This window comes from Dendronephthya gigantea, unplaced genomic scaffold, assembly GCF_004324835.1.
Source record: "Dendronephthya gigantea isolate DGI-Jeju-01 unplaced genomic scaffold, DenGig_1.0 000378F, whole genome shotgun sequence".
In the NCBI taxonomy this organism is placed as follows: Eukaryota; Metazoa; Cnidaria; class Anthozoa; order Malacalcyonacea; family Nephtheidae; genus Dendronephthya; species Dendronephthya gigantea.
In genome coordinates this window covers 1-19,550 of record NW_021163388.1, presented here as the reverse complement: position 1 = coordinate 19,550, position 19,550 = coordinate 1, and the positions used below count along the sequence as shown (strand labels likewise).

The following is a 19,550-nucleotide window of genomic DNA, read 5'->3' as shown; positions in this document are numbered from 1 at the left end:
AAATAGTACCGGCATGCTATCCGTCGATCGGTAGCGAGAACTGATCAATAGGTGTCGAATTTCAAACGATTTTCCGAGATTCGGTTACACTTAATAACTTGTGACAACCCGGCGGCACCATTGTTAAAAAATCAAGTGGTTATTAGCTTTCACATGCACGCACGCGGCAGATTAATAATTGTCGCTGCTTCTGAGTTTTAGACTTGTTTTTCGATTTTTGAGTTTGGAATTGTGAATAAGAGGCCGAAGAAGGGAATGAGACAAGCGCGAACGCAGGTCGCCACTACCAAAAATTATAGGCTTGAGTTACCCACATTAGGGGTAATCGCAGGAGTGTCAACCCAGTCGAAGTGCAATGAAAGGGCCTCATCCTGAGAGGACCTCCTAGTTGATCAAGGTGCCTCTCGCGTCAGGTAAGTATGCTTTTGTGGCAGCGTGGCCGTATATGACCTTATCATATACGCCTGGTGTTACTTCAGTATACTCTGAGCGAGTTTTTGAATTTATATTTTTCTTATAGTGAAATGATTCTTCCCCCGTTGAGGGGAAGAGGGCCGTACTCAGATGTAGTGCAATACCGAGACAACCCGTAGGCAGGGCGAAGCAAGCTTCAATCCCAGGGCCGAAGGCCAAAAATCAGTTTAATATATGAGTTAGGCATTGCCTACCGTATCAGATATTAAGCTGATAAGAACAGATACTACACTTGATCTTATTTTGAGTTGAACGACGATGGGCTTACGACTCCGACGGTGCAATGGAAACTAGACCTGTGCAATCGCCGTACCCAAGGGGGCCACTACTTAGTGACGCAGATCGTCAGAGGATGTGAACCTCTCCCCTGTGCCATGAGACAACACGCAAGTGATATTCTAATGACGGTGAATGGCCGTAAATGATGATAGGTAAACTGAAGTCGGAATGAGCCACACACAAATTCACCTAACGGTGGTCACCTGTGCAGCCCAGCCGAAGCAAACCTCGACCAAACCACAGGCCAAAATTAGGAGGACAGTCACGTACAAAGTACACAACATGCCACATGACATGACAAAACAAATTACATAGCAATACAACTTCGAAGACAACGGCAGTACTTTCCCATAAGGCGACCACCGCTTCAAGGAAGAACAAATAAAGACAAGGAACAACTCATCGGACACCATTGGTAAATCAACAAGAGTAACCGCTGGGCCATTGAGGAACAAAGTTACAATACGATTAAGAAATGAAATCACGGGAAAAGTGAATCCAGTTCAAGTCATTTATGGAACCAATATGTTCGTCTGCTAGCCAATCATGTTCAAAGCGAGTCGTAAGACAATGACGTTTCTGCATGCGAACCAAGAAAGGGAAAGTGGACCGAGCTTCCCGTAGGGAAATTAGAACATCAGGAGCAATGTGCTCAAAACGGTAAGCATTTCGAGCAATCCAAATGCGATGACGAAGGATCCCCAACAGGGCCGAACATGCTACAGGAGTATTTGCCCCAGAGGAGAAACCAAACAAAATAACAGTTGGAGACAATGGAGAAATGGATCGTCTAAAATGGCGAAAGCACTGAAAGAACCAATCAAAAACGGCCATTGCAAAAGGACATTCCATGAAAAGATGTAACAAAGTTTCTTGTTGGCCACAAAAACAATTGGGATCAACTTGCATTCCAAAGCGAACGAGACGGTCTGCAGTGGGTAGAATGCCATAAAAAGATAACCAAGAACTATCTTGCACTGATCTAACAAAACGCCAAAGATTAAGACTCGACCAGGCATCGTTCCACTGAACAGTAACCCCCTAGTCTTGAAATTTTGCAAAGGCACGGTGAGGCACTAGCTGCTCATGAGAAAGAAATGATAGGCAGATGAGGCGGTTAATTCACTAATAGGTAAAGGAGCACCAAAAGGAGAAGGAATAGTCCAAACACCTTGCACACAAGTGCAGTGTAGCTCAACCCACGCTCGAACAATGGAAGCATAAAAGGATGGTAACCTCTTAATGAGATATACAGGTATATGGTCACGTGAAAAAAGATCATGTACAGAGGAACCAAATATAGAACTGATGTAATAATAAAAAAAAGCAAACCAGGCACTAAGTAAGGTCGAATTCAGACTGTTCGTAAAGACAGGAGCTTACGTGCAACATCTGCCACCCCGAGGCCCCCTGAAGACACTAGTTGAGTGACAGAAGAACGAGCTAGCCATTTGCGCTTCTTCTGCCATATAAAAGGGAAGAGGATCTTATTAATCTGGAAAATAATTGTCTTTGGGATGTCAAAAATGGTAGTTGATACCAAAACAAAGAAAGACCAAGTGTATTAGCAAGCAAGGCTCTACCTCGAAACGACAGTTGTCAGTGTTTCCACAGGGTTAATTGATCTTCGAATTTATCTAGAAGAGATTGCCAGTCAACTTGATCATCATTAGCCAGACAGCAACCCAGAATGATTACTGATTCATTTGACCACTTTAAGAGGACTGTAGGACGATGAACTTTCCAAGGACCAAAAAGGAGCCCATGACTCTTAGAAATGTTCAATTTGGCTCCGGACGCATTCTCATATCGAGCAAAAAGGGAAAATAGTGCTTGAAGAGCCGAGTCGGATCTCACAAACACAGTAGTGTCATCCGCATACAGGAATAGCTTTACACATCGGCCGTCTGGAAGGATGAAACCATCAATATCAGAAGCTTTCTGAATTGCGCTCGAGATTGTCTCAGCAACAAGAATATATGAAAGTGCCGATAACGGACAACCCTGACGAACACTGTGAGTAACACGAAAAGCTTCACTGGTAAAACCATTGACAAGCACATGAATAGAGTAAACGAGCCCACGAACAAAAAACCGGACCAAAATTCATCCGAACCAAAACTCTTTCAAGAAATGACCATTCAACCCTATCAAATGCCTTTTCTTGGTCTAAGGAAATCAATGCCCCACCAATATTGTTTTCATTTGCATGATTCATAATATCCTGTAGCAAACGAACATTCTTTCCAGAAAAACGACCAGGAACCTCGCAAATTTGGACAGGGGATATCACAGATGCGAGAACAACTTTAACACGATTCGTCTATACTTTGGAGAGGATCTTATAGTCGGCACAGAGCAGCGAGATGGGACGCCAATTTCCAGTATCCATACAATCATTCTTTTTATATAATAAGGTAATTAAACCAGTCTGTTAAGTATATGAGAGAAAACCAGACGACAAAGAAGAGTTATAAACATCGACCAAATCAGAACCGAGAACATTCCAAAATTTCTTATAGATTTCATATGGTAAACCATCTATCCCAGGAGACTTATTAGTTTTAAAACTATCAAGAGCAACACGACATTCCTCAAGAGTAACTTCTCCTTCGCACAATGCAGAATCACGATCAGAGAGACGACGATCCAGAGAATTTATAAAGAAATCTTGATCAGACATACAAATGGTCTGTGTAACATTATAATGTAGTGACGGACTGGGTCCTAGTGTAATAGTGTATATATATGTGGGCTGCATATGACTTAGGCAGTTATACGTAGATCGTAATATAGGCCAGAAGTGTCTACATGAAACATGGTGTCAGGTGTGAAAGTCTAAGTTGGGGAGCTATATAATGGCGACAAGCACGAAAACTGCTGTTGGAGAAGTCCGAATGATACAATTAAAACCGCCGGGACAAATGGATTTTGATTCAAATGATTTACCGCAGACCTGGCGACGATGGAAGGAAGAAATGGAAGAACGAGACGGTTGAGCGATATAGATTCTTTACGCGAGTGTAAGGAATCGATGAATCGATAGAGAAGTTCGTAACTGAGTTAAAGATTTTAGCGGCCACATGCAATTTCGAACAGCTTTCAGAGTCCTTGGTGCGGGACCGCATTGTTTGTGGAATTTGTGATGATAATTTAAGAGAGAATTTACTTAAAGATGCAAATTTAGATCTAAAAAAGTGCATAGAAGCGTGTCGAGCTTCAGAACTCGCAAAGGAAAGGAAAAAATGATTCGAGGCCATGAAACAGAGCGAATTAATGATGAACTGCACAGTGTAAAATTTAAACGAGGCGAAGGCAAACTTGCAAATAGAGAAGGCAGTGGAGAGAAAGTGGAACAAAGCTTCATAGTATGCAGATACTGCGGTAGAAAGCATGAGCGAGATAAACAAAAGTGCCCCGCGCTTGGTAAAAGGTGTTTAAAGTGTAATAAGTTGAATCATTTTGCCGCACAATGCCTAACAACAAAACATAGACAATCGAGGGTTAATCAAGTTCAAAGTGATAGCAAATCAGAGTTTGACGAATTAGCGACGGTAGATTACGTACGTATATCGCAAGTGCATGCTGTGTCGCAAGAGTGTTTTTCAAAGAAAGTTTTCGCCACACTGAACATTGGAAATCGACCCGTGAAATTCCAATTAGATAGTGGTGCAACATGTAACGTCATGCCAGTTAAAGTCCTTCAAAAGTCGGTGGGATCGTGTAAGCTTCAGGAAACAGACAAAATTTTGTCAATGTACAACAAGTCTATGGTTAAGCCAATAGGACAATGTCAGTTATCTGTTATGAATCCAAAAACGGGTAAAAGTTATAAAGTGGATTTTGTTGTCATAGAGGCGTCATGTGTACCGTTGCTGGGAAGCAGCACTGTTCAAGAAATGCATCTTATAGAAGTTAAATATGAAAACATCATGGCAGTGAATGGTAAGACGAAATCTGTTCCAGTGCTAACCAAAGAGTCGTTGGTGAAAGAATTTCCAGAAGTGTTTGCTCGTACTGGAAAATTTGACGGAAAGTACGTGCTAGAAATCGACCCAACTGCTAAGCCTGTCGTTCATCCACCAAGACGAGTTCCTGTAGCACTCAAGAAGCAGCTTAAAGAGGAATTATCTCGACTTGAGCGGTTGGGGGTTTTGAAGGAAGTTACCAGTCCAACGTCGTGGGTGTCAAGCATGGTCGTGGTGCGGAAGCCGAAAGGCAGTTTACGAATCTGCATAGATCCTAAAGATCTGAACGAAGTGTTGAAAAGAAGTCACTACCCAATCCCGACGATTGACGAAGTATTAGCTGAGATTACCCGAGCTAGAGTGTTCAGCACATTTGATGTACGTAACGGATTCTGGCATGTCGAGTTAGATGATGAGAGTAGCTTTCTTACAACATTTAACACGCCGTTTGGAAGATTTCGGTGGTTGAGATTACCGTTCGGATTGGTATCTGCCCCAGAAGAATTTCAAAGGCGCCAGCAGCAAGTGGTTGAAGGTCTGCCAGGGGTCATATCCATACATGATGATATACTAGTATTTGGGGAAGGTGAAAACGATGAAGAGGCAGTCTTGGATCATAACGTTAAATTGAATAAAGAGAAAGTAAGATTTAAAGGAAAAGAAGTGCCCTTTATTGGACATTTACTAACGGACAGAGGTTTGAAGCCTGATCCTGAAAAGGTTAAAGCCATTCTAGAGATGCCAAAACCCAAGGATGTTCTTGTGTGTGCGCCGACTGGGTGGGTTCGTGAATTACCTCGTAATTTTGTCTATGTTGAGCGAGTCTGCGAGCCCTTGAGGAAGTTAACTGTCAAAGATGCAGAGTGGACCTGGTTAGACACGCATGATCAGGCCTGTGCGAAGATCAAAGAGCTGGTAACCAAAGCGCCTGTGCTGAAATATTATGAGGCGGAGTAAGAGTTAACCGTACAGAGTGACGCTTCGGGAACAGGACTTGGAGCTGTTTTGATACAAGATGGTCAACCCATAGCCTATGCAAGTTGTGCATTATCCGAAGCAGAGACGAAATATGCTCAGATTGAAAAAGAGCTGTTGGCGGTGGTGTATGGTCTAGAGAAGTTTCATCAATATACGTATGGGCGGACGGTGACTGTGCAATCGGATCATAAGCCCTTGGAGGTGATTGTAAAAAAAAAACTTCACAAAACGCCTAAGCGATTGCAGCGGATGCTGTTACGGGTTCAACTCTATGATGTGAGAATAGTTTACCGAAGGGGAAAACAAATGGAGTTAGCCGATACTCTAAGCAGAGCGCATGGTTCACCAGAAGAGGCGACAGCGTTTGAGCGAGAAGTGGAGACAGTCAACATGACAGAATACTTGTCAATCTCAGCGGCCAGAGTTGATGATATTAAAGCTCATACAGTAGACGACAGCGAGTTGCAAAAGGTGATAGAAGTGGTAAGGAACGGTTAGCCAGAGAAAAAGAAGCAGTTACCAGTACAGATGACGCCTTATTGGTCGATGCGAGACGAGTTGTCTACCCAAGATGGGCTGCTGTTTCGGGGACAACGAGTGGTTGTACCAAAGAGTTTGCGCCAAGAAATGAACAAACGTCTTCATTCAGCGCATATGGGGATCGAGAGCTGTTTACGAAGAGCAAGAGAGTGCCTTTATTGGCCTGGAATGAACAGCGAAGTGAAAGCATATGTCCAACAGTGCGAGACTTGTCGGGCGTTCGATAGTAAACAGTCAAAAGAGCCGCTGCATCCCCATGATCCTCCGGAAAGACCATGTTCTAAAGTGGGAGTGGATATCTTCACGTTCAATGGTCGTGATTATCTGCTGACGGTTGACTACTTTTCAAGCTATTGGGAAATTGATCTGTTGGAGGGTACGAAATCGAAGGCCGTTATACGTAAGCTGAAAGCCCAGTTTGCAAGATTTGGGATTCCAGACGTAGTGATGACGGATAATGGACCTCAGCTTTCGTCTAAAGAGTTCGAGAACTTTGGAAAATTGTGGAAGTTCGAGCATGTCACATCATCTCCAAGATACCCGCAGAGCAACGGTAAAGTTGAGAGGGCAATTCGGGATGCTAAACAGTTGATGAAAAAAGCGAAGAAAACTGGGAGTGATCCATATCTGGCGTTGTTACGTTATCGTAATACTCCCACTCAGTCGCTGGGAAGCAGCCCAGTGCAACGTTTGATGAGCAGACGCACAAAGTCGCTTTTACCAACCACCAAGGCACTGTTACGCCCGAAAGTAGTCAATAACGTAATAAAGAAGATCAAGGCACGTCAATTGAGGGCAAAGAAGTATTATGATCGAGGTACGAGAGGTTTAACCGAGCTGAAACGAGGGGAAACAGTGAGAATAGTTTCGGCAAGCCAAGAGAGAACTGGAGCTCAGAAGGCAAAAATACAGCGCAAGGTTGGAATTCGCTCGTATGAGGTGGTCACTGAGGGTGGTAAGGTGTATTGTAGAAATCGACGGCATCTCCGAAAGACGAATGAACCTCTGATGGGTCGCGAAGTAGATGTTCGGGGGCAAGATGATCAAGAACCACTGATTGTGACCGGGCAGTGTCGTCCGTTGGAGGGCTTGGACAGAGTTGAACCAAGACAAGACCGGGCAGAGGAGGTCATGCGAAGAACACGCTCGGGAAGAAGTATTAAACTGCCAGAACGGTTTAGAGATTTCGAAATGAACTGAACTAGGAATCAACAAAGAAACGTTACGGTTTTGTTTTAGTTTAAAAAAAACAAAAAACTAACAACTTGTATAGAAAAAAGGATGTAACATTATAATGTAGTGACGGACTGGGTCCTAGTGTAATAGTGTATATACACTATATTATATATATATATATGTGGGCTGCATGTGACTTAGGCGGTTATACGTAGATCGTAATATAGGCCAGAAGTGTCTACATGAAACAGTCTGAACGGAAAAAAGGATATATATCAATGTCAAATACTTTAAGATGCTTGAGCCCCATTAGTGCGACGCCAAGTGAATTCATGAGCTGTTGGGTGTTTTAAACGCCGAATATCTTTGACATTCAATTCAGAAGTAAGAAGTTGTAAAGACCGTGGCCAATCATAAGCCCAAGGGGACGAAGGATTGCAACCACAACGTTCTATTGATGCATCAACAACGGTATTTAAAATCACCAGCCAAGAAAAGAGGAAGAGATGCATCAATGCAAGGCAATCAGTCAGCAAAAAATTTTTCCCCCTCCACTTTTTTATTTGGACCATAAAGACAAACAACCTGAAATTCGGTGTTATCTTTAGAAAATGTAACAATACACCATCGACCAAAATCATTGGAAGAAGATGAAACCAGACGAAAGCTAGGTTTGAACAAAATAGCTACACCCCTACACCCCTAGGCAAACAATGTCTGCTTCAACACAGTTGAGCCAGGAAAATAAGACAGAACGATTTGTCGAATCACGAAAACCTTGTACATTCAGTGTAATTAGGGATATAGTATTCTCAGCCATAATAAAATTTAGAATAAAACAACAATTAATTAAACAGTATTATTGGTAACAATTAAATTATAAGATTAATTAATCTATTCAAGACTGCTTCTCCAAAAGGAGAAGATCGTTGAAAAATGCGATGAGTAAATAAGGATTCTTCAGAAGACTGGAATGGCTCTGGTACAGAAGTAGGGGGATCAGAAGTAGGTTTTTGTAACCCGAGGAACATTTTGGGGAAAGTCCAATTCAAGAGAGCTCGGTTCATGTCCAGGATGACTAGCAAAGAAGGAAGTCATTGAATTCTCATCTTCCACGCCTGAAGTTGCTGTACGAGAACTATCAGAATACAAAGTATTCGACTCACCATTGGTCAGTTCATCAGAAAATTCAGAATCCGACACTAAACCAGGACCAGTTAGGAACGACGACACGATAAGCGTACTGAAGATACTGACTTTGAACGGACAGATTTTCCAGGAAACCTTTCGGAATCATATCAAATACCTACTGTTTGTAGCAAATGACCAATATATAATAATTATACACACACAAAAGTTTAATACACCCTACTTGTCCAAACAGTAGTAATATATTTGAACAGTAGAAGCTCAAATTAAAAATAATACAATCAAGTAGTACACACTTAATTCTCCTCAGCTCAAAGAAAAGAAGTAAACTGCTGCCAAAAGACCATAAAAGCAAAAACTAGTCCCTTGCTCAAAAGAAAGACAGAGAGTCCAGTAAAGAAAAAACTTTACCCTCTCAAAACACAGAAAAAAAATGGAGTCCCGCAAAAAGGCTAACCCTTTGCCCTCCAAAAAACAGAGAAAGGGAGTCTAGCAAAGAGTGAGCTTTGCCTCCCAAAAACACACGGAAAAGGGAGTACAACAAAGCAAAAGCTTTGCCCCCCCCCCCCCCCAGAAAAACAAAAAGAAAAGGGAGTCCAGCAAAGGCTGAGCTTTGCCCCCATAGGAAACACACACAGAATAGGGAGTCCAGCAAAGGCTGAGCTTTGTCCCCCCTAGAAAACACACAGAGAATAGGGAGTCCAACAAAGGCTGAGCTTTGCCCTCCCAAAAAGGAAAAGAAGGGAGTCCAGCAAAGGCTGAGCTCTGCCCTCCCAAAAAAGGAAAAGAAGAGAGTCCAACAAAGGCTAAGCTTTGCCCTCCCAAGAGTAAAGAAAGAATATAATAAATAATATGGAGAACCAGAAAAGGCAGACTATTCCTTTTCTCTCCAGTAAGAGAAAAAAGAAGGACCAGCAATTAAATTGCCCCTTCACCAAAATTCTCGACCAATTGATCTTATTTTAGATAGAACGACAACAGGTTTGGCGACTCCGACGGTGCAATGGAGCCTGAACCCTTCGTGTTGCCACGCCCAGGGAGGCCGCTACAAGCGACGCAGATCAACAGAGGTTGTGAGCCTGTCTCCCATGCCATGAAACAACCGTGGATGGTGGATGGATGATGTAAAAGCGTGGTAAGCATGAAACGACATGAGCAGCCCATGGGCCCAAAACCAGATAAAAAATTCTGCTTCCCGAAAAGGAAGCCCAAGGCCAAGCAAAGCCACCCAGTAGGGCACCCGTCTCAACCCCAGTTACAAATTGAAAACTACCTGAAAGCAAGCCAAGAATGGCTACTCCCAAGTAGGATCCCTGACAAAACAAAAACAAACATTAAACAAAAAATGGGATCACAAACAGGCAACAGCAGTACAACTAATTAAAGCGACCGCTGTGTCTGCAAAAAAAACCGGACTTGACAAAACACAGGACAAAGGCAGGAAACGCATGCAGGGGCATGCAGAGAGAAAGGGAGACCCATAAGTGATGTTTGACGACCTGACGCATCCACTTGATGACAATAGGGACGTCGGGACGACGCGGCTTGCAGAGGCTAAAAAACAACTCTTTAACAGTGAAGGGTTCCACATTCTTGTCAACCTGCACGAGATGGTAATGCACCCATCCTAACAGAATTTGAGCGTAGGAGCACTCAAAGAAGAGATGCTCCGGAGTTTCATCAGCTGCACGGCAATGACATTGGAGACCTATATTAGCCATCCCAAAAAAAGTAACCAGACAGGAGGCGGTGTAGAGAACTCCACGTGCGATCTTCCAGTTCACATCAACTATGGGCCGGTCTAGGGATGTAGCAGCCGGCCATATGTTGGTAAGAACTTGCCAATGCAGTGACATCGAAAAGAGCGTGGTCGTGGAGTGGATAACTGAAGAGATGGAACGCGCGATATAGTTCCACCGTCAAAAGTGAACTGGGCACATGCGATCTGTTGATACTACGGAGGAAGGAGAGACAGTAACTGACCAGTATGGTTACTCGTAGCAAAGAACTGTGCTGGATAGAGAGAAGTACAAGAAAAACTAAAAAAGGCCTTTTTTTACAATTGCCAGTGGTGAGCATGAAATAGCGTCGGACCCATCGAACAGAGAACGCCAGCGCTTTCAGTTCAAAGTCTCTTACTCCAAACCCACCCTGAGTCTTGGGAAGACAAACAGTTTTCCTGGCCACAAGCTCTTTACGGCGAGACCAAAAGAAACCCCAGACTGCCTTCTTAAAGCGAAGACAGGCCCAATCTGGTATTACAAAATTATGACAAAGATGCCAAATTTGGCTGAGAGCAAGGGTATTTATAACACTTGCCTTGCCTTGCATGGTCAACTGGCGACCCTTACATGAGGCTAGGAGAGACTCAACCTTCACGACAGGAGCTTCCCATGTTGCAACGGAATAGTCTCCAGCGCTAAAGGTGGCTCCAAGAAGTGGGAGTTCTTTGACCCACTGGATACCCCATGGAGAGTCTTGGCGATCTTTCCAAGCTCCCAACCAAAGACCCTTCGATTTTGTGCAATTCAGCTTCGAACCAGAGGCGAGCTCGTACTTTCCATAGACCTTGAAAGGAGCCTCGAAAGAGCCATCCGTCGTGATGGCAATCGACATGTCATCGGCATAGCGAGGACACTTGAAAAAAAGTGTCACGGCCCAGCAAGGCTACTCCTGGAATATCTGGACAGGCACAGATGGCCACGGCGAAAACCGCGATGCAAAGCACGTAGAGAAGGACATCCTTGTCAAACTCCCCTAGAGGGAGAGAAAAAAGAGGAAGTCCAACTATTGATAATAACGGCAGACTCGATTTTCATATAAAAAAGGTTGATCTGCCGCCTGAAAGAATCGCCAAAACCGAAACGCTCCAGTACCCGCTGGAGGAAAGCCCAGTTGACCCGATTGAAGGCCTTCTCTTAGTCTAAAGAGAGAATGGACAAGGGCATGTCCAATCGGTCGGCGTACTCGACTCGATTTTCCGAGATCGTACGACCAGGAATACCGCACGTCTGATCCGACTCGACGATGGATCCCATAACACGCAACAGCCTACCACTCAAAGCTCTGGTGGCGATCTTATAGTCCACATTGAGGAGGCTGATGGGACGATAGTTTTTGGTTTCCAGATGGTCACCTTTTTTATATAACACTATGATGAGGCCACGCTTCTGAGAGGCAGATAGGCAGCCCTCATCATAGGCAATGTTCAAAACACGGACAAGATCAGCAACGAGGTCATCCCAAAAGTGGAGGATAATCTCCATGGGGAAGCCATCCGAACCTGGGGTCTTGCCACGTGTCATTCCAGAGAGAGCCCAAAAGCACTCCTGGCTGGATCATTTTCCCTTGCAAGATTCCATGTCCGCCTTGCTGAGGGAGCGTTTAAAGTTACCCAACATTTGCTCCTGTGCTGTGGCGTCACACACCTCAGTGGTAATGAGCCGCTCGTAGTACCGCTGCCACGTACCCAAGATGTCAAAAGGGTTGTGATGGATAATGCCAGAGTCGGGGTCACGTATCCTTGTTATAGACTGTTTAGCCCTGTGCTTCTTCTCCAAACTGAGACATCAAACATCAGAACTTGGTCCGTATGCTAATGAACCGGTGGCTGACGAAGGGTGGCTCGCTAACTAGCGTGAAAAAAGGCAAACTTATGACGAGCATTTAAAGGAATTTCAACATTGAGGAGACTTGATGGTATCGAAGAATTAGATCAATGGTATATTTCCCCGCTTTTATATTTGCGTGTCTTTGCTTTGCGTGACTTAGTTTGTGTGACTTTGCACAGGGTACGATAACTACAGATTTTATTTCAGGTGTAAGTGTGGCAACTGTCGCATTGAACTCCTTCACAATGCTAAAGAAAATTAGGGTTGCATAGAAATCGAAGAGTGTGAAGAAGAGCTGAATAGCGAGCTTGTCATGCAGGAGCTGGAAAGGGAAAACCCTCGATCTTGCATTGTCGACCATCCTGGATTTAACAGTGCGTGCTTAGACAAGTGGTCGCTTCGTTTAACGGCAACCAAATTACGCACAAGGAAGAAAGAACAATACCGCCAAACAAGCACAAAAGATAAGTAAGAACATTATACAAATGAATTTTAAATGCACAATCACACACTGACATGTTTAAACATGCTCTATGATTTGTAGATTCTATCGAAGCACAGCCTACAGAAGTTTTGTGTGGTTGGTTTTTGGGCATCTGGGAAATAGAAGGTATCCCTTACCAACATGTGCATATGAACGAATAAGACGTCATTTTCCACCTACAGACAATGAAGACTTTGTAGGATTTGTAGAGGAAGAGGATAGCTCTTGACAATTTGTGTATATAATAATATTATTAATGTTATATGTTATAATACTCCACATTATATATTTTTTCAGATAAATATGTACATTTATTGGTGTATATTTATTGGTTTTACTGCTGTGTTTGCTTTTGATTTTTGGGACAATCCTTCACTTCTTTGTGTCCCTTCATCAAATTCTTGCACAAGAAACACCTTGGAGCTGCTCTGCCAGAGGCTGCTTTAGCAGCCTTTGCTGCCTTTTCTTGAGCAAGAACAACTGAAACTGAGAAAAGTTATTTATTACTATTTTAACTTAACTAATGAGTTATGATTGTGGCCAAAAATATTATACTGTACACACTTGGTGTTGTTGGAGGAACATCTTCCACAATAAGTTTTTTCTTGCCTTCTGGTTTTTGATGGAAATTTCTTTCAATTCCTTGTTTTGAAACATGGTGTTCATGGGGGCAGGTGTCATCTCTTTTAATTTTTCAGAAGCTTTCTTGAGGGTGCCATTTCCAGATGCTTTTAGGAAAGTCTGATATATCTCTTCCACATATTCTAATGACAAAGATTTATTGATTAATATGATAACACATATCAGTCATACTTCATTAGCGCTCATTGCAATATTCATTCTTTTAACTTCCTTACCAAAGTTTTTGTTTTACTTTGCTTTCCCTAACAGTGGCATCGCCACCTTTAAACTTTGGATAAGACACCTTGACCTGTGGTGCACCATCTTCATGGAGTTTTGCCTTGCAACATAAGTTGGCATTAAAATGGATTGCTGCCAGGATGTGTCTAAATGATGTAGAAATTTTAATCAAAATAATAAGCTAACCAAATCAGTTGCTGTTAGTTTATTACTAATAGAGTAAAACCAACCTGCAAATGAATAAGCATTCATTTTTGGGGAGAACTGATTGATAACAGAGTGGAAACCTTCCAAACAACTAGTTTGGTCCAACGGTGAAGCTTGTTTAATGCCCCTAACAAAGGACTTCTTTAGCATAGCACCACTTAGTTTGTGTAGGCTGGAGAATCTGTAGTTTATTGTGAAAAACAAATTGTATCACATTAATAATATCTGGGCAGTATGAGCGAAGAGCCATTTTTACAAAGCATCCCAAGTAGAATCCACTTTCTTGGAGTCAGTTCACAACGAACACATTTATCATACAATGGGTCATCAAACCCATCATGTTTGTCAACAATATGACCAAGGAAAGACTTAAACTTAGCCAGTATAATCCTGCCATTTCCTGAGTAAGTAGATGTGGCACTCCAGTAAAGGTGATTTCTACAGGGTTGTATCCATTCTGCCAGTTCTTCACAATCTGCCTCTTTAGCCAGCTTAGTCAAGACCTTATGCAGCTCTTGAGGTGAAAAATACATAGGTTGAGTAAAACAATTGTCCAGTGTACTTATTATGATGTGTATTTATAAACAAAACTGCTGAAAATAATAGATACTTACTCTTTTTCAAGTGGCATATGTCGAAATAATGTCTTATCTTTGGTAGTTTCTCCCTCATGTGTGCTATCCATGCTTCACCGGTCGAGGTGTTGAGGCAACCGGTGTTCTCTCCGGAGAAGGCAAAACCTCCGTCTCCGCAGAATGAACAGTGGGGGAAACAACCAACTCGGTGTCTACCACCGACTGTCCAAGAACGTCCAAATCGTTAAGGTCCTCCAGATGGTCTTGGAGGGTTTGAAAACAATTAGCTACTGGAATAGATGGGACATCCAAAGTAGCAGCAGGAGGAAGAGGAACGGATAGAGCAACGGGTGAAACACCCTTCGTCTCTAAAAGGGTAGAGCGGTTGATCTTACGCCTCTTGTTGATCCCCTTCCGGATAAAGTTATCCTTCTTTGGGGGACGAGGCTTAACCACTCTATGCTCCATGAGAGTATCTTCTCTTGAGCAAGAGAAAGTGCCATTGAAGGAGACAGACTACGCGATTTTTGAAAACTGGCTGATGCATATGGACAGCCCAATCCTACTATCCCTAGATACATCTGAAGATACTGTAGAAGATATCTCCATTGGCACACCGGAGGTCTGAGGTGGAAAAATAGACTTTGGTAGGGATAGCTTTGCATTTTGGGCTGGTACATCAACCACAGCAACCCGCTTATTACTTTCAGAGCCAACTGTCTTGCCAGCAGTCTCAGAAGGCTTGACCAAAGATGAACGGTTTGGGACCTTACCCCCTTTGTCCTTATGATTTGGGCACCGACGAGGCACATGCCCAAAGGACTTGCAGCTAAAGCAGTAATTTGGCTGGCCCCGGTACTTCACTGCACAAAAAAAGTTTGCAAGTTGAAGCACTGGCGGGATAGGTTTAATAATGGACATTATCACCATGCGGGTCCCGGTTTTAATTTGGGGGTATTTGTGAACAGACAAGTGCTGAAAGCTAACCACACGGCCATATGGTGACAATGCCGCAGAAAACTGCGTTGTCAAGGGCCTCTGCTCCATTGTCGAAAGGACAACATACATCGATGAACCTGGCTTCGGAGTTAGTGGGATTGGTGATGACGATGTCAGGACGTAGGTTGGAGCCAAAGTCAGCAACGGTTCGGTCGGTGGTGATTGTGCCAGAGCAAACAGTATTGGTTAGGCAAGAGACAATCTGATCATGTCGGAGGTTAATGGCTGGCATATTCATGTGGTAGTGACAGAGGATGTGCGGGAGGGTTTCATCTTCTTGGCAGTGACAACAGGCTGAGTTTGTGTTTGACCATCTGCTTTTTACCGAGTTCGTTTGGCAGCAGTTTAGTCGGGCACGGTGGATGAATCACCAGTCCTTGAAGCGGAGGTTCAGGCCAGTAAAGTGCCAGAAAGAGCAATTGCCGAATTTGTCGGTGTTAAGAGAACGGGCTAGTTTGCCTTGGTAGGGCAGTTCACGGAGATCGAATGCTGACTTGCCTCGGGTGATATTGAGGAGGAAACGAAAGGCATCGCTAGCTGAAACTGGATCTACGTACTCAGGGGTAGAGATGGTTGGTGCACCAGCGGTAGGAATATTGATTTGGATTTTCATTCGCTTGGTGGCATTGCGAGTTCGGGTCCATAATGACCAGTTCTGTGGCGGAGGGAATCGAGCCGTCTGGGGTGTTAGACAGGAATTTAGAGAGTAATTCCGGTGTGGGTTCCCATTGGGTGGCGAAAGGTGTGGTTTGCGCAAGTTCATTTCAGGCGCTTCCAGAGACGGTAGGGTCAGATGAGGCAAGCATTTTAACAGCTTGGACGATGGTTTGGATGTCTGCTTCTTTAAATGGGTCTTGGAATCCAAGGCCTCCCGATTGGCGACTTGCGAAGAAATAATGAGGAGTTGCACGGTCAGGTAGTTGGCAAATTTTCCTTAGAGTCGAGATGAGAGTGGCTCGGTAATCTTGCAACGATTTGTGTGAGGGGGAGCTTGCACGGAGGGCATACGTCAAACATGGTTGTATGAACGTTCTTATAGCATCCAGTTTCTGCCACGGGCACAATAAGGATTTCTCCATTTTGCCAAGTTTGTTTGTGAGGTTGTCCACAAGGGATTGAAGGTGAGCGACGTTAACGACAAGGCCAATGGGTATGCCAAGATACATGTACTGATCTTCGGAAGTCATTGATAGAATTGACTTGTACTGGACTCGGAAGACATTTTGGGTAACTCGTTGTTCATGTCTGGGGGTGATGCTGAGGGACGCACATTTCTTGGGGCGGAAGGTAAGTGAGAGAGTGTCAGCCGCGGATGAGACAGCAACGAGGAGACGTTGGAGGTCTTGTTTTGTTTTCACAATAACGACAAGGTCGTCAGCGTAAGCCAGGATGGACAGAGGGAAGCCATGGTGTTTAATGGGGCCTCTGGGGCAACTATTGTGTCCCGTGGTTTTTGACTATAAAGGGTTGAAGGATTCACTCGCGTTGGCAATGGTACAATATCATCATCAGAGGGAGATTCCGAATTCGGTGCTGACTCATCGATTACTAGCGATGGAGAGGATAGGGGTTCTTGGTCTGACGGTGTACTCACAGTGTCATTAAGGGAGGCATTAGAAGAGGTCGACAGTGTGAATTGTGGTGATATTGGAGGTGGCACAGGCGAAGGGAGTGGGTCCACTGGTTGCTCACGGTAAGTGCTGCTCTGGGTGTGAATTGGTGTCCGTGGAAGGCATTGTTGGCGATGAGCTTCGAGGTGGTCTTGCTTCTCATGGTCTCGCATGGAAATGTCGCAGACCGAGCAGTGGAAAACTAGATCTAGTTCCTACTGCGGGAGATGCGTTTGAAGTGCTTGATGAAACCACGTTCTGCTTTCACATTCTTTGATCTGTGGGAAAATGGATTGCTGTCGCATATGGAGTAAAAACTTCACCGTAACAGGGCCTTGAGTGTTGGGGACCGTATGGTTTTTTAGTTCCAGGTGGACTCGTTGCTGAGGAAGGTTGATAAAAGTTCCGTTGCATGATCTGTAAGCATGGCGTCTGCTCAAGGGCTCCACGGAAGAGCATAGCAATGGCTTTGGGGATGCCATCATAAGAAAACTTATTTTCAAAGGACCTAACAAACACTTCTGGTGATACCGATGGGCATGAAATGTTGTGTTCTAGTGGCAGAGAAACCGAAAAGCCAAATCCAAGCAAGAGCGACCCCTATTCTCAACAAATAGTGTCCCTCTAGAATTTCTTCAAAGCGCAGAGAAAACCTAGCTTGGCAAATATTTTGCCCAATATTCGTGAACACCGTAGTCGAGGCACGGATGTACTAGGTCACAAATACCGCGAATATAGCTTTGTGGGTCGAGGTCACACGTATAGTTGACTGCTACTTGGAGATATTCGAAACAGGCATGCAAAATAGTTGGTTCCGAACTCTCAAACGCGGCATGAGCTGGGGAGAGACATACTGCTAAAGAGCCGAAAATCAAAACAAACACACCAAATTTTGAGTAAATTAAGACTTTGAACTCGGAGCAAACCCACCGCAGTAGAAGTAGGTTAACTATACATAACTCAAACCTTTAGATAAGGGAAGCCGAGAACAAGAAATTGTATAGAAAGTATTGTTCGAATAGCCTCGTGAGAAAAAACCTTGCAGATCAAGGGAAAAACACGGCACTAAACAAACCTCACAAACTATACAATTTAACCGGAAAATACTCAAACTCTGAAGCGAGATCATAGGAGCTAAACAATTTAGATAAAGGAATAACTATAGAATACCCCGCCATCGAAGCAATGCCTTTGATCTAACGAACCTACAGCCAACGCCCCTTTTTACGCATACATTTTAGCCCATGCGCCAGCAACCCTACACACTTAGCTTCTCGCCTATTGGCCTTCACGCCCATTGGCCTACTGGCCTACACGCCTACTGGCCTACTGTCCTACACGCCTACTGGCCTACACGCCTACTGGCCTACACGCCTACTGGCCTACACGCCTTCTCGCTTACTGGCCTACACGCCTACTGGCCTACACGCCTACTGGCCTACACGCCTACTCGCCTACACGCCTACTCGCCTACTGGCCTACACAGCTAAAAACATAACACTTCATCAAAGACTATTTTATTTTATTTTTTTCCTCCTCATTATTGTCATTACTTCACATCAAACTGTATAAAAATCCAATAGCTAGCAAATATAAACCATGTGCGTGCGACGTCGACCACGAAAAGCGGCGTCGAATACATTTAATACTTAAATTACCATGCATTCAAATAATTCAATTAAATAAATATCTCCTTGAAACCACACACAAAACCCAAAAAATAACATTACTGAAAAAACACAGTAACAAGATATATAATCGACACACATAATAAGTAAATTTTTCAATTAAATTTGAAACAGATTTTCGTCTACGAAGCCTTTGTCAATAAGAGATCTTTTCATCCTTTCACTCACACTCCCATGCAAAGGTTGACTGAAACGACTTCGATATTCTTCGCAACCAATGAGGTCGTTACCATCAGGAATACATTCTGGGCTTCTCTTTATAAAAAACATTGTTTGCGAAGCAGATCTTGCAGTGCGTAGACAAACGACCTTACCATACCCACTTCCTTCAAGACTTTCCACCGCCTCTTGAAACTCTGATGGCGCCGTTGTTCTCAGTCTTCGGCTCGTAGCTTGTTTGAAACCTCTTAGGGTGACAACTGTTCCTGCAACTCGTAGTATAGCCACCTTTGGCTCCAACACGGTAGGCTGTCTTTGTTCTTTTTCCACGTGACTACCACAGACCGAATTAACAAACTATGTGAAAATGTGAACAAAACTATTATGTATGCAACTACGAAAACTATTACGTAACTGTTAATTATCTTTCATTCATGTCAACGTTATTATCTTAACCCTAACCCTAACCCTGGAATCGGCATTTCAGAAAACAACTATGCCTAAACGATCGCTAAAAATGGTGTAGAGGAAAAGGCAACAACCGTCCCTGGACTATGCCCCATTCAAAAAATCTTAATCTTTGATGTAAATAGTAAACCTATCAAGGTCCGTGCAATGTTGGACACTGGATCAAACACCAGTCTTCTTTCAAAAAATACTGCTGCAAAACTAGGTTTACATGGATCCCAGACTCATCTTACCATGAACCTTGCGGGAGGTGAAAAAAGATCCGAAACTTCAGAAGTTCTTGATATCGTTGTCGCCTCACCCACAGAAAAAAGCGCCAAGAAA

At 43.6% G+C, this 19,550-nt stretch overlaps 2 protein-coding genes and 2 non-coding genes across 4 annotated transcripts; 2 read left to right on the top strand and 2 right to left on the bottom strand.

Annotated features, from left to right (window-relative positions):
* Positions 1–255: 255 nt before the first annotated feature.
* On the bottom strand, positions 256–421 carry LOC114542695. Its single transcript, XR_003689728.1, has one exon. It is a non-coding gene; the product is annotated as a U1 spliceosomal RNA (small nuclear RNA).
* A 123-nt stretch (positions 422–544) lies between these two features.
* LOC114542697 lies at positions 545–727 on the bottom strand. Its single transcript, XR_003689730.1, has one exon. It is a non-coding gene; the product is annotated as a U2 spliceosomal RNA (small nuclear RNA).
* A 3,271-nt stretch (positions 728–3,998) lies between these two features.
* On the top strand, positions 3,999–5,678 carry LOC114542690 (uncharacterized protein K02A2.6-like). Its single transcript, XM_028562182.1, has one exon. It carries the CDS (start codon positions 3,999–4,001, stop codon positions 5,676–5,678), a length of 1,680 nt encoding a protein of 559 aa, XP_028417983.1.
* A 675-nt stretch (positions 5,679–6,353) lies between these two features.
* Positions 6,354–7,439, top strand: LOC114542689 (uncharacterized protein K02A2.6-like). The gene has a single exon (XM_028562181.1). It carries the CDS (start codon positions 6,354–6,356, stop codon positions 7,437–7,439), a length of 1,086 nt encoding a protein of 361 aa, XP_028417982.1.
* The last annotated feature ends 12,111 nt before the right edge of the window (positions 7,440–19,550 follow it).

Bases quoted from the DNA above. Each gene is read 5' to 3' on its own strand.
- LOC114542690 (XM_028562182.1), top strand. From the start codon at position 3,999: ATGATTCGAGGCCATGAAACAGAGCGAATTAATGATGAACTGCACAGT.
- LOC114542689 (XM_028562181.1), top strand. From the start codon at position 6,354: ATGGGGATCGAGAGCTGTTTACGAAGAGCAAGAGAGTGCCTTTATTGG.